Raw genomic sequence first — 15237 nt, 5'->3', positions numbered from 1 at the left:
GTCGCCGGACGAGTCGCTGCGACCCACCGCCCTCAGCTACCCGCCCTCGGCCGACGGCTTTGCCAACGCCTTCCAGCCCCCCGGTCGGTCCCTGTACTCGGGGCCGGACCTGATGTTCCAGGAGGCAGTGAACCACCCATCACTGCCCGTCCATCCCCACCCTCTGGGATCACACCACCTGCAAACCCCGCACCCATTCTTCTCGCCTCAACACCGCGACCCCCTCAATTTCTACCCCTGGGTCTTGCGGAACCGACTATTCGGACATAGGTTTCAAGGTAAGTCGTGATCTATTCAGTCTGAAGAAAGGTCTCGACCCGAAACGTCACCCATTCCCTCTCTCCTGAGATGCTGCCTGACCTGCTGAGTTACTCCAGCATTTTGTGAATAAACGTCTTCGATTTGTACCGGCATCTGCAGTTATCTTCTTATATTAATTCAGGACAGATTGATACAACTCCAGGATATGTAGACCAGGGGCATGTGTACAGGGACAAGTTAGTGTTTAAAACCCTAAGTGTTTAACACCTGAACTATAACGTGTGAGAAAATAACTGCAGATGCTGGTACAAATCAAAGGCATTTATTCACAAAATGCTGGAGTAACTCAGCGGGTCAGGCAGCATCTCAGGAGAGAAGGAATGGGTGAGACTCTTCTTCAGATCCTTCTTAATTCCCTCTCTCCTGAGATGCTGCCTGACCCGCTGAGTTACTCCAGCATTCTGTAAAATAAGCACCTAAACTATAACGCGTGTGAATTATCTACAGTAAACATATTAACTGTGCTGTGCGGATGAACTACGGACCCGGCTGAGAAATATGTATGAATTGATAAACCAACAAAATGTTTTCATAAGAAGTAGAAATTTTAGCATTCTCTATATATATATAAATGTTATATTTTTAACTAGTTACGGCCAAACACGCAGAATATGATATATATAATTTTTGTAAAGCACGCTGTATTTAATTTAGAGTAAGAAAATAACTGAAAATAGTGTAAGAAAATATCTGAAGAAGGGTCTCGACCCGAAACGTCACCCATTCCTTCTCTCCTGAGATGCTGCCTGACCCGCTGAGTTACTCCTGAATTTTGTGAACTAGATTTAATTGATGTACTTAGCTAGTTAGTGCTGTACTAACATAATCTATGATATATATATATGCACATATAGAAAGTGTATGTACCATATTATATTCAATTTATATACTCAGCTAGTTACGGCTGAATTTATAATATGCATGTGGCGTGCTATGTGTGATTTATATATTTAGATAGTTAGGACTGTATGTACAGAATTTATATTATTTTATAATTGTAATACACACACATATGCAAAATTATATATATATATAATATAACGTACAAATACACACACACACACACACACACATATATATATATTACGTACAAATACACACACACACACACACACACACACACACACATATATATATATTACGTACAAATACACACACACACACACACACACATATATATATATATATATATATTACGTACAAATACACACACACACACACATATATATATATATATATTACGTACAAATACACACACACATATATATATATATATATATATATATATAACGTACAAATACACCCACACACACATATATATATATAACGTACAAATACACACACACACACACATATATATATATATATTACGTACAAATACACACACACACACACATATATATATATATATATATTACGTACAAATACACACACACATATATATATATATATATATATATATAACGTACAAATACACCCACACACACATATATATATATATAACGTACAAATACACACACACACACACACACACACACACACATATATATATATACATAACGTACACACACACACACACATATATATATATATACACATAACGTACACACACACACACACACACACACACACACACACACACACATATATATATATATATAACGTACAAATACATACTGTATACAGCGCACTTTATAGAATTTATATTTAGCTAATTCGAACTAATATTCTATGTGTACATTATATGCATTCTATGTAGTTATAAGGAATGTCACCCATTCCTTCTCTCCCGAGATGCTGCCTGACCTGCTGAGTTACTCCAGCATTTTGTGAATAAATCGATTTGTACCAGCATCTGCAGTTATTTTCTTATACTATGTAGTTATAAGACGTACATATATTAATAATAATAATAATGCATTACATTTATATAGCGCTTTTCAAACACTCAAAGACGCTTTAAATATTAAATATTAAATATAAATTACAATATATAAATTACAATATATAAATAGGTAGGACTGCACATACAGATTCTGTATATAAATTATATAACTATACTATGGTAATAAAATCCATGAATTATAAACTATAATTAAAGACGATATATTACTACACTATGATATGTATCCGTGATATGGAAAGATATTTAAAAGTACTCAGCATCTAGAATCCGTATTTAGAGAGTGCTAACGTAAAACTAATATACGCTCATATATATTATAACGACGTGCATCCGTGTGTGACAATTCTGAAGAAAGTGTGTAACAATTCAGTCCGGAGAAGGGTCTGGACCCGAAACGTCACCCATCCCTTCTCTCCTGAGACCGAAATGCTGAGTTACTCCAGCATTTTGTGAGATAAATACCTTCGCGTGAGACAATTGTCACAGTTGTACGTCTGTTAAAGCCAATAGAGTTTATATATTTGTATTTGTTAAATGAAGGGTAGTTTTAACATTGGCGATAGTGGGTGATTTTATCCCGCTGGTTGTGATTTGCAGATTAATATAACTCCAATCTAGTTGCACAAAACGCATGTGAGTGCCATTCCTTATTTCATATATCTTTCACCGAAGCCCAGCTTTGATTACATTTGACTTCATGTCTGGTTGAGAACTAAATTAAGACAGCCGGGTCTCGACCCGAAGCGTCGTCACCCGTTCCTTCTCTCCAGAGATGTTGGCCCTGTCCCGCTGAGTTACTCCAGCATTTTTTTTTGTCTGTCTTCAGACAACAGATTGTCACCTTTGTTTGTTAGCGAGAGAGGGGTGGAAATGAGTTTTGTTGCGTTAGTAAACGAACTCGCTCTCGGTCTGTTATAGTTTACAAATCAAAGCCCGAGGCCGCGGTAGAATGTGTCATACAGACGAAGAAGTCAGACTAGACAAGTTTTGAGTTAATTTAATGGAGCTAAGAAGTGCCGGCGAGTACAACGAATCTATCGTATTTACACAGAATAACCGGTCTTTAATCTAAAAGGCGCTTTTGCAGGTTGTAAAGAAATCTCCAGAAGTAGATTTTAAATAAATACTGAGTTTGTATCCAACGACTAAATCGACAATTTGACAGGTGAAGGATTATATTTTCCCGATAAACGGTGGGTGGGAATTATTAAGAGTTCCCAATTGGAAATAGAGTCTCGGAATTAAAAACAAAACACGGATAATTACTGCCACTGTAATTAATTGTAGGCACCGTGGACTGCAGATGCGGGAACTTCGAGCAAGGCACAACGTTCTGGAGGAACTCAGCGGGTCAGGCAGCATCTGTGGAGGGAATAAACAGGCGACGTTTCGGGTCGGTTCCCATCTGAGTTCCTCCAGCATCATCTATTTTTTTTCTGCTGCGATTTTCGGACAAGAAAAATTAATCTTCAAACATACCCAGAAAGATTAGATTCTGATGTCAAAATAACTACATCCACGGCGTTTCTTCAACTATCAAATATTCTTGCTATTGAGGGCGTGCAGCGTAGGTTTACTAGGTTAATTCCCGGAATGGCGGGACTGTCGTATGTTGAAAGACTGGAGCGACTAGGCCTGTATACACTGGAATTTAGAAGGATGAGAGGGGATCTTATCGAAACGTATAAGATTATTAAGGGATTGGACACGTTAGAGGCAGGAAACATGTTCCCAATGTTGGGGGAATCCAGAACCAGGGGCCACAGTTTAAGAATAAGGGGTAGGCCATTTAGAACGGAGATGAGGAAAAACTTTTTCAGTCAGAGAGTTGTAAATCTGTGGAAATCGCTGCCTCAGAAGGCAGTGGAGGCCAATTCTCTGAATGCATTCAAGAGAGAGCTAGATAGAGCTCTTAAGGATAGCGGAGTCAGGGGGTATGGGGAGAAGGCAGGAACGGGGTACTGATTGAGAATGATCAGCCATGATCACATTGAATGGCGGTGCTGGCTCGAAGGGCCGAATGGCCTCCTCCTGCACCTATTGTCTATTGTCTGTAGGAAGGAACTGCAGATGCTGGTTTAAACCGAAGATAGACACAAAATGTTGGAGTAACTCAGCAGGTCAGGCAGCATCTGTGGAGAGAAGGAATAATGGGTGACGTTTTAGTCGAGAAGCGAAATCTGAAGAAGGGTCTTGACCCGAAACGTCACCCATTCCTTCTCTCCAAAGAAGAGCAGCCTGTCCCCGCTGAGTTACTCCAGCATTTTGTGTCCAACGCGTTCTCGATTCCAACGACAATCCAACTGTAAAATAATTCGCAACGAGAGATACAGAGACGACTTTTAGCCTGGTCGGCGAACTGGGATACAATCTCGAAATCGATCCACACCGTCCCAGGAAACTATGCACAGTTTAAGAATAAGGGGTAGGCCATTTAGAACGGAGACGAGGGAAAACTTTTTCAGTCAGAGAGTTGTGAATCTGTGGAATTCGCTGCCTCAGAAGGCAGTGGAGGCCAATTCTCTGAATGCATTCAAGAGAGAGCTAGATAGAGCTCTTAAGGATAGCGGAGTCAGGGGGTATGGGGAGAAGGCAGGAACGGGGTACTGATTGAGAATGATCAGCCATGATCACATTGAATGGCGGTGCTGGCTCGAAGGGCCGAATGGCCTCCTCCTGCACCTATTGTCTATTGTTTATTCCTAAACAAGGCTAGTGTGTGGGAGACGTGCGTGGGTGAGGGACGGAGAGAGAGGGGATGCAATGGGTTAGATTAATCAATATTCATAGCGCCGGGGTTATAAGCTGCCCAAGCGAAACATGAGGGATCTGTTCTAAATCTCTCCAAATCACAGTCTACATCTCTCGTTTCCCTTTCCCCTGACTCTCAGTCTGAACAGGGCAGGTAACCCGGGCCCCGGGGCAATAGGATTCAACTGGACACTTGTAAACTGGTCGAGAGAGAAAATGCTGGAGTAGCCCAACAGATCAGGCAGCATCTCTGGAGAACATGGTCTGAAGGCGGAAGGGTCTCGACCCGAAACATCACCTATCTATGTTCTCCACAGATGCTGCCTGATCCGCTGAGTTACTCCAGTACTTTGTGTGAGGGCCATTCAATAGACAATAGGCAATAAACAATAGGTGCAGGAGTAGGCCATTCGGCCCTTCGAGCCAGCACCGCCATTCAATGTGATAATGGCTGATTATTCTCAATCAGTACCCCGTTCCTGCCTTCTCCCCATACCCCCTGACTCCGCTATCCTTAAGAGCTCTCTCTCGCTCTCTCTTGAATGCATTCAGAGAATTGGCCTCCACTGCCTTCTGAGGCAGAGAATTCCACAGATTCACAACTCTCTGACTGAAAAAGGTTTTTCCTCATCTCAGTTCTAAATGGCCTACCCCTTATTCTTAAACGTTGGCCCCTGGTTCTGGACTCCCCCAACATTGGGAACATGTTTCCTGCCTCTAACGTGTCCAACCCCTTAATAATCTTACACGTTTCGATAAGATCTCCTCTCATCCTTCTAAATTCCTGTGTATACTAGCCTAGTCGCTCCAGTCTTTCAACATATGACAGTCCAGCCATTCCGGGAATTAACCCAGTAAACCTACGCTGCACGCTCAAGATAGAAAATTGCCGGTGCTGGATTATGGCTCACAGTTGGAAAAAAAAGAGTGGGATTAGCCGGAGACACAAGAGACTGCAGACAGTCATTGAGTGACACAGCGCGGAAACGGGTCCTTCGGCCCAACTTGCCCACACCAGTCAACGTGCCCCATCTACACTAGTCCCACCTGCCCGCGTTCGGCTCATATCCCTCTAAACCTGTCCTGTCCATGTACCTGTTTAAACGTCGTTTAAAGATAGACACAGAATGCTAGGAGTAACTCAACTCAACTCAACTGGAGAAAAGGAATGGGTGACATTTCGGGTCGAGACCCCTCTTCAGACAAGATTTTTCTTCAACTTTGCGGTACATAGAAACACAGAAATTAGGTGCAGGAGGAGGCCATTTGGCCCTTCGAGCCAGCACCGCCATTCAAAATTATCATGGCTGATCATCCACAATGAATACACAGTTCCTGCTTTCTCCCCATATCCATTGATTCCCTTAGCCCGAAGAGCTAAATCTAACTGTCTCTTGAAAACGAGAGATGTAGACGGCGATTTAGAGAGTTATAGAACAAATGCCTCCTCTGGCAGCCCGTACCATACACGCACCACCCCTTTGTATAAAAAAGGTTACCCCTCAGGTTCCAATTAAATCTTCGCTGGAATTTAGAAGATTTAGAAGATTGAGGTGGGATCTTATAGAAACTTACAAAATTCTTAAGCGGTTGGACAGGCTAGATGCAGGAAGATTGTTCCCGATGTTGGGGAAGTCCAGAACAAGGGGTCACAGTTTAAGGATAAGGGGGAAGTCTTTTAGGACCGAGATGAGAAAAAAAATTTTCACACAGAGAGTGGTGAATCTGTGGAATTATCTGCCACAGAAGGTAGTTGAGGCCAGTTCATTGGCTATATTTAAGAGGGAGTTAAATATGGCCCTTGTGGCTAAAGGGATCAGGAGGTATGGAGAGAAGGCAGGTACAGGATACTGAGTTGGATGATCAGCCATGATCATATTGAATGGGGGTGCAGGTTCGAAGGGCCGAATGGCCTACTCCTGCACCTATTTTCTATGTTTCTATGTCGTCCCCCCCCCCACCTTCATCTTGAACCTATGTCCTCTGGTCCTCGATTCCCCTACTGTGGGCAAGAGACTCTGTGCATCTACCCGATCTATTCCTCTCATGATTTTGCACACCTGTACGTTGGAATCTTGTGCATAACACAAAGTGCCGGAGGAACTCAGCGGGTCAGGCAGCGTCTGTGGAGGGAAATGTTCCGGCGACTGAAAAGGGGTCCCGACCCGAAACATCGTCTATTTTCCTCCACGTATATCTAGGTTTGTAGGTCAATTGACTTCTGTAAGAATAACAGTCTAAAAATAAAGGGGAGGCCATTTAAAACCGAGGTGAGAAAAATCTTTTTCACCCAGAGAGTTGTGAATCTGTGGAATTCTCTGTCACAGAAGGCAGTGGGGGCCAATTCTCTGAATGCATTCAAGAGAGAGCTAGATAGAGCTATTAAAGATAGCGGAGTCAGGGGGTATGGGGAGAAGGCAGGAACGGGGTACTGATTGAGAATGATCAGCCATGATCACGGTGAATGGCGGTGCTGGCTCGAAGGGTCGAATGGCCTCCTCCTGCACCTATTGTCTATTGTCTATTGAAACATGGTCTATTCTCCTCAACGTACAGGTTCGTAGGTTAATTGACTTCTGTAAATTGTACTGTGTGGTCGGTTTATACTCGCTGGAATTTAGAAGATTGAGAGGGGATCTTATAGAAACTTACAAAATTCTTAAGGGGTTGGACAGGCTCGAAGGGCCGAATGGCCTCCTTCTGCACCTATTTTATATGTTTCTATGAACTGCAGACGGGTCAGGCAGCATCTCTGGAGAGGCGGAATGGGCAATGTTTCGGGTCGAGACCCTTCTTCATATCTAGCGTAGAGTTAGTGTACGGGGTGGGGGGTCGCTGGTCGGGGCGCTGTATCTCTAAACTAATCTAAAAGTTGATGCCTGAACCGCTGAGTTACTGCGATAGTTTGTATGTTTTGCTGGACATTAGAAACATAGAAATATAGACAATAAGTGCAGGAGTAGGCCATTCAGCCCTTCGAGCCTGCACCGCCATTCAATATGATCATGGCTGATCATCCAACTCAGTATCCCGTACCTGCCTTCTCTCCCTACCCCCTGATCCCTTTTAAATATAGCCAATGAATGGCCTCAACTACCTTCTGTGGCAGAGAATTCACAGATTCACCACTCTCTGTGTGAAGAAATGTTTTCTCATCTCGGTCCTAAAAGACTTCCCCCTTATCCTAGATAGGAGCAGAATTAGGCCATTCGGCCAATCGAGTCTACTCGGCCATTCAATCATGGCTGATCTATCTCTCCCTCCTAACCCCATTCTCCTGCCTTCTCCCCATAACCCCTGACACCCGGACTTAATTCGGTTCAAACCGAGCGGCCTCTTTCGTACCTTAAATAACAAACAGCCAAAAATGCGTAGAAGGGGGGGGGGGGGGGGGGGGGGGAGAGGGGGCGCTGTTTAGTTTAGTTTTAGTCTAGAGACAGCGCGGAAACAGGCCCTTCGGCCCACCGGGTCCGTGCCGCCCAGCGATCCCCGCACATTAACACTATCCTACACCCACGAGGGACAATTTTTACATTTATACCAAGCCAATTAACCTAAAAAACCTGCGCGTCTTTGGAGCGTTGGAGAAACCGGAGCACCCGGAGAAAACCCGCGCGGGTCACGGGGAGAACGTACAAACTCCGTACAGACAGCGCCCGTAGTCGGTTTGGAACCCGGGCATTCGCTGTAAGGCGGCAACTCTACCGCTGCAGTCGGGATAATTAGGAGCGGGGGAATCTCCCGGCTGTAGGGTTTGGAGGGTGTTTAGATGAGCATTTGTCTCGCCGTTCCTGACGATTTAAATGCGGCTTGTGGATAGATGCCGGAGGATTTGAAGGTGTGGACTGACGCGCAGTAGACAGGCGCCGTTTGATGCAAACAACGAGAACTAGTGAATTCCCCAAGGCAGAATCAAATCACCACACTACCTGTCACTTGTATAAACATTTAAACATAATTCCTGGGCACTACTCAGTTTGAAGAAGGGTCTCGACCCGAAACGTCACCCGTTCCTTCTCTCCAGAGATGCTGCCTGACCCGCTGAGTTACTCCAGCGATTTGTGTCTACCTTCGGTGTAAATCAGCATCTGCAGTTCATTCCTACACGTTATGTCTCCCTGTTATTATTTAAAACCCTCGTTTCCATTTACCCCGTCTCAATAGACAATAGGTGCAGGAGGAGGCCATTCGGCCCTTCGAGCCAGCACCGCCATTCAATGTGATCATGGCTGATCATTATCAATCAGTACCCCGTTCCTGCCTTCTCCCCATACCCCCTGACTCCGCTATCCTTAAGAGCTCTATCTAGCTCTCTCTTGAATGCATTCAGAGAATTGGCCTCCACTGCCTTCTGAGGCAGAGAATTCCACAGATTCACAGCTCTCTGACTGAAAAAGTTTTCCCCCCATCTCTGTTCTAAATGGCCGACCCCTTATTCTTAAACTGTGGCCCCTGGTTCTGGACTCCCCCAACATTGGGAACATGTTTCCTGCCCCAAACATGTCCAACCCCTTAATAATCTTATACGTTTCGATAAGATCCCCTCTCATCCTTCTAAATTCCAGTGTATACAAGCCTAAAGTCTCGCTCGTTAAATTGTAGAGATACGGCCCTTCGGCCTGGCCGACCGGCGATCCCCGCACACTAACACTATCCCACACACACTGGGGCCAATTTACAATTTTACCGAAGCCAATTAACCTACAAACCTGCACGTCTTTGGAGTGTGGGAGGAAACCGGAGCGCCCGGAGAAAAACCCACGCGGGTCACGGGGAGAACGTACAAACTCCGTACAGACAGCACCCGAAGTCGGGATCGAACCCGGGTCCCCGGCGCTGTGAGGAAGCGACTCTACCGCTGCGCCACCTTATTGGGAACTCATTAAGGATACTTTAATCTGATTAAAAGACGAGGATTAAATTTTCCTACTGAGACTGAGGCTTTCTTTGTTAAAAAAATGTAGACTTCCTAAAATATACCGCATTGGCAATCTGTTGAATGTCATTGATTAGTAATGTAAATGTTAGAAATAGCTACACGCGTAAAATAGATTCCCATTTAGTGAAGGAGGGAACTACAGATGCCGGCTTATACCGAAGACAAGAAGGGTCTCGACCAGAAACGTCACCAGTTCTTTCTCTCCGGAGATGCTGCCTGTCCCACTGAGTTACTCCAGCATTCTGTGTCTATCTTCACTACTCAGTAAGTCAGTCTCAGTCTCAGTCTCAGTCTCTCAGTCTCAGTATCTCAGTCTCAGTCTCTCAGTCTCAGTCTCTCAGTCTCAGTCTCAGTCTCAGTCTCAGTCTCTGTCTCAGTCTCAGTCTCTCTCTCAGTCTCTCTCTCTCTCTCTCTCTCTCTCTCTCTCTCTCTCTCTCTCTCTCTCTCTCTCTCACACACACACACACACAATTATTTCCAACAATTCCTTAAGACAACATAGTCATAGTGTGATACAGTGTGGAAACAGGCCCTTCGGCCCAACTCGCCCACACCGGCCCAACAATGTCCCAGCTACACTAGTCCCAGAGTGATACAGTGTGGAAACCTGTGTGGAATGATCAGCCATGATCACATTGAATGGCGGTGCTGGCTCGAAGGGCCGAATGGCCTCCTCCTGCACCTATTGTCTATTGTCCATTGAAACAGGCCCTTCGGCCCAACTCGCCCACACTGTCCCAACAGGCCCCGTCTACACTAGTCCCACTTGCCTGCGCTTGGTCCAATCCCGCCAAACCTGTCCGATTCACGCACCTGTCTAAATATTTCGTGGACGTTGGGATAGTCCCAGCCTCACTTTCCTCCTCTGGCAGCTCGTTCCACACACCCACCACCCTCTGTGTGGAGACGTTTACAGTCGCTGGAGAAAAGTGCCCGTTTAAGTGCAGTCTCAGCTGGAAGGCAGCGAAGGTTTGAATGGTTATCGTAATGTGAAGGCAGATGTAATTACCGACACACAAGGAGTTGCAGATAGAGACATAGTCGGACAGCACCGAGACTGGCCCTTCGGCCCAACTCGCCCATCACAAGGAGCCCCGTCCAAACTAGTCCCGTTTGTCCGAAGGGAACCGACCCGAAACGTCACCTATCCATGTTCTCCACAGATGCTGCCTGACCCGCTGAGTAACTCCAGCACTTTGTGCCCCATTTGCCCGCCTGTGGCCCAGATCCCTCTAAACTTTGTGTGGGAAGGAACTGCAGACGCTGGTTTACGCCGAAGACAGACACAAGATGCTGGAGTAACTCAGTGGGTCAGGCAGCATCTGTGGAGAACATGGATAGGTGACGTTTCACAGAGTGCTGGAGTAACTCAGCGGGTCAGGCAGCGTCTGTGGAGGGGATAGAGGCAGACGACCTATCGAGTCGGGACCCTTCAAGGGACTGAGCGAGCGATGTGCATGATTTATTTGGATGTTGGATGTAGGATATTGTTAGTGTGCGGGGAACGTTGGTCGGCACGGACCCGATGGGCCGAAGGGCCCGTTTCCGCGCTGCATCCCTAAACTTAAACAAAAACATCTGTTACATAGAAAACTAGAAACATAGAAAATAGATGCAGGAGGAGGCCATTCGTTCCTTCGAGCCAGCACCGCCATTCATTGTGATCGTGGCTGATCGTCCACAATCAGTAACCCGTGCCTGCCTTCGTACACTGGAATTTAGAAGGATGAGAGGAGATCTTATCGAAACGTATAAGATTATTAAGGGGTTGGACACGTTAGAGGCAGGAAACATGTTCCCAATGTTGGGGGAGTTCAGAACCAGGGGCCACAGTTTAAGAATAAGGGGTCGGCCATTTAGAACAGAGATGGGGGGAAAACTTTTTCAGTCAGAGAGCTGTGAATCTGTGGAATTCTCTGCCTCAGAAGGCAGTGGAGGCCAATTCTCTGAATGCATTCAAGAGAGAGCTAGATAGAGCTCTTAAGGATAGCGGAGTCAGGGGGTATGGGGAGAAGGCAGGAACGGGGTACTGATTGAGAATGATCAGCCATGATCACATTGAATGGCGGTGCTGGCTCGAAGGGCCGAATGGCCTCCTCCTGCACCTGTTGTCTATTGTCTAGTGTCCATCCATCGGACAGGCGACAGCGCAGGTAAATTGTGTAGCCAGGAACTGCAGATGCTGTTTTAAACCGAAGATAGACACAAACGTCACCCATTCCTTCTCTCGTGAGATGCCGCCTGACCCGCTGAGTTACTCCAGCATTTTGTGTCTCCTGTCTAAACCTTTAGCCTCGGCGCCAATTTAAAATCTACCTTTACAACACGGGCGAGCTTTCTTTCGATGCGTTGAGATAACGGTTAGAGGGAGAAGGCCGACTGAGGGGTGGAAGAGGAATTGGGGTGAGATGCGGACAACAAAAGACAAAAATAATGGAAGTGTAATGAACCGCGAGGAAGTTTGTGACGGGTTTTGAGTCGCAGAGTGATAGAGCGTGGAAACAGACCCTTCGGCACCACTTGCCCACACCGGCCAACAATGTCTCAGCTACACTAGTCCCACCTGCCTGCGCTTGGCCCCATACCCCTCAAAACCTGCCCGGTCCAATTGTCTGCCTCAATTGTCTGCCTCAATTGTCTGCCTCAAGCTGGATGCAGGTAAAATGTTCCCAATGTTGGGGGAGTCCAGAACCAGGGGCCACACAGTCTAAGAATAATTGGGGAGGCCATTTAAAACTGAGGTGAGAAGGAACTTTTTCACCCAGAGATTTGTGGAATTCTCTGCCACAGAGGACAGTGGAGGTCAATTCACTGGATGAATTTAAAAGAGAGTTAGATAGAGCTCTAGGGGCTAGTGGAACCAAGGGATATGGGGAGAAGGCAGGCACGGGTTACTGATTGTGGATGATCAGCCATGATCACAATGAATGGCGGTGCTGGCTCGAAGGCTCAAATACCCTCCTCCTGCACCTATTTTCTATGTTTTCTATGATATTAACTGCCTCAACTACCTCCTCCGGCAGCTCGTCCCATACACCCACCACCCTATGTGTGAAAAAGTTACCCCTCAGGTTCCTATTAAATCCTCAACCCCCTCCCCCCCCCCCCCCAAAACTCATCCTATGTCCTCTGGTCCTCGATTCCCCTACTCTGGGCAAGAGAGTCTGTGCGTCTACCCGATCTATTCCTCTCATGTACTCTACAAGATCACCCTTCATCCTCCTGCGCTCCATGGAATAGAGACCCAGCCTGCTCAACCTCTCCCTGTAGCTCACACCCTCTAGTCCTGGCAACATCTCCGATGTTCCAGGAGATACATAGGCCTTACTCCTTGAAGCGAAGAAGACTGAGGGGTGATGTGACAGAGGTGTACAAAATCACGAGAGTCTCAGACAGGGTGAATGCTTAGACAATAGACAATAGACAATAGGTGCAGGAGGAGGCCATTCGGCCCTTCGAGCCAGCACCGCCATTCACTGTGATCATGGCTGATCATCCACAATCAGTACCCCGTTCCTGCCTTCTCCCCATACCCCCTGACTCCGCTATCTTTAAGAGCTCTATCCAACTCTCTCTTGAAAGCATCCAGAGAATCGGCCTCCACTGCCTTCTGAGGCAGAGAATTCCACAGATTCACAATTCACAACTCCCTTCAGATTACGGAATCAGTAACTATTCCCGAGAAAGAAACCAGGAACTGTAGGTGCTGGAATCTCAAGCAAAACACAAAGTGCCGGAGTAACTCAGCGGCTCAGGCAGCATCTAAGGATGATATGCATAAGCGATATTTCGGGTCGAGACCCTTCTTGAGTTCAGTTTAGTTTACTGTCACGTGTACCGAGGTACAGTGAAAAGCTTTTGTTGCGTGCTATCCAGTCAGCGGAAAGACAATACATGATTACAATCGAGCCGTCCACAGTGTACAGATACATGATAAAGTACATGGGGCGGCACGGTGGCGCAGCGGTAGAGTTGCTGCCTTACAGCGAATGCAGCGCCGGAGACTCAGGTTCGATCCTGACTACGGGCGCTGTCTGTACGGAGTTTGTACGTTCTACCCGTGACCTGCGTGGGTTTTCGCCGAGATCTTCGGTTTCCTCCCACACTCCACACTCCACACTCCAAAGACGTTAATTGACTGGGTAACCGTAAAAATTGTCCCTGGTGTGTGTAGGATAGTGTTAGTGTGCGGGGATCGCTTGGCGGTGCGGACCCGGTGGGCCGAAGGGTCTGTTTCCGTGCTGTATCTCTAAATCAAAATCTAAAATCTAAAAATCTAAAGTGAATAATGTGAATAATGCTCAGAGCAAGATGAAGCCAGGAAAGTCCTATCATGTATAGTCTTTCTGCTGACTGGTTAGCATGCAACAAAAGCTTTTCACTGCACCTCAATACTCATGACAATAAAGTTCAAACTCAAACTCAAGAACTTTTACACACAGATGGTGGTGGGTGTATGGAACGAGCTGCCAGAGGAGGGAGTTGTGGGTGGGACTATAACAGCATTTAAAAAGTTGAGGCAGGTAGTATGACACCATATAAAAGACATATTGGACAGATAGATGGATGGGAAAGATTTAGAGGGATATGGGCCAAACATGGGCACCATGTTATAGGAAACATATTGTCAAGCTTGAAAGGGTTCAGAAAAGATTTATGAGGATGTTGCCAGGGCTAGAGGGTGTGAGCTACAGGGAAAGGTTGAGCAGGCTGGGTCTCTATTCCATGGAGCGCAGGAGGATGAGGGGAGATCTTATAGAGGTGTACAAAATCATGAGAGGAATAGATCGGGTAGATGCACAGAGTCTCTTGCCCAGAGTAGGGGAATCGAGGACCAGAGGACACAGGTTCAAGGTGAAGGGGAAAAGATTTAATAGGAATCCAAGGGATAACTTTTTCACACAGAGGGTGGTGGGTGTATGGAACGAGCTGCCAGAGGAGGTAGTTGAGGCTGGGACTATCCAATCGTTTAAGAAACAGTTGGACAGGTACATGGATAGGACAGGTTTGGAGGGATATGGACCAAGCGCAGGCAGGTGGGACTAGTGTAGCTGAGACATTTTGTTGGCCGGTGTGGGCGAGTTGGGCCGAAGGGCCTGTTTTCACACTGTATCACTCTATGACTCTGTGACTCTATGGGCAAATGGGACTAGCTTAGATTGGAGATCTAGGTTGGCGTGGGCAAGCTGTGCCAAAGTATCTGTTTCCACTGCTGTTGCTGTACACCTCAATGACTTTAAATGAACGGATAGAAACATGGCAAATAGGTGCAGGAGGAGGCCATTTGGCCCTTCGTGCCAGCACCGCCATTCAATGTGAT

At 46.2% G+C, this 15237-nt stretch overlaps 1 protein-coding gene across 1 annotated transcript in view; it reads left to right on the top strand.

The window, feature by feature from the left end:
• Position 1: 1 nt before the first annotated feature.
• LOC144598083 (homeobox protein EMX1-like) overlaps positions 2 to 15237 on the top strand; it is a gene marked incomplete at its 5' end in the record, with an annotated part of 49983 nt that continues 34747 nt past the window's right edge. Inside the window, one exon of the mRNA XM_078407971.1 lies at positions 2 to 278. Within this exon, the coding sequence (XP_078264097.1) occupies positions 2 to 278 (277 nt within the window). The remainder of the gene's footprint in view (positions 279 to 15237) is intronic.

The sequence above is a fragment of the Rhinoraja longicauda genome, chromosome 1 (genome assembly GCF_053455715.1).
Source record: "Rhinoraja longicauda isolate Sanriku21f chromosome 1, sRhiLon1.1, whole genome shotgun sequence".
Lineage (NCBI taxonomy): Eukaryota > Metazoa > Chordata > Chondrichthyes > Rajiformes > Arhynchobatidae > Rhinoraja > Rhinoraja longicauda.
Note: the sequence above shows the minus strand (reverse complement) of the source record. Positions and strands in the feature narration are given on the sequence as shown.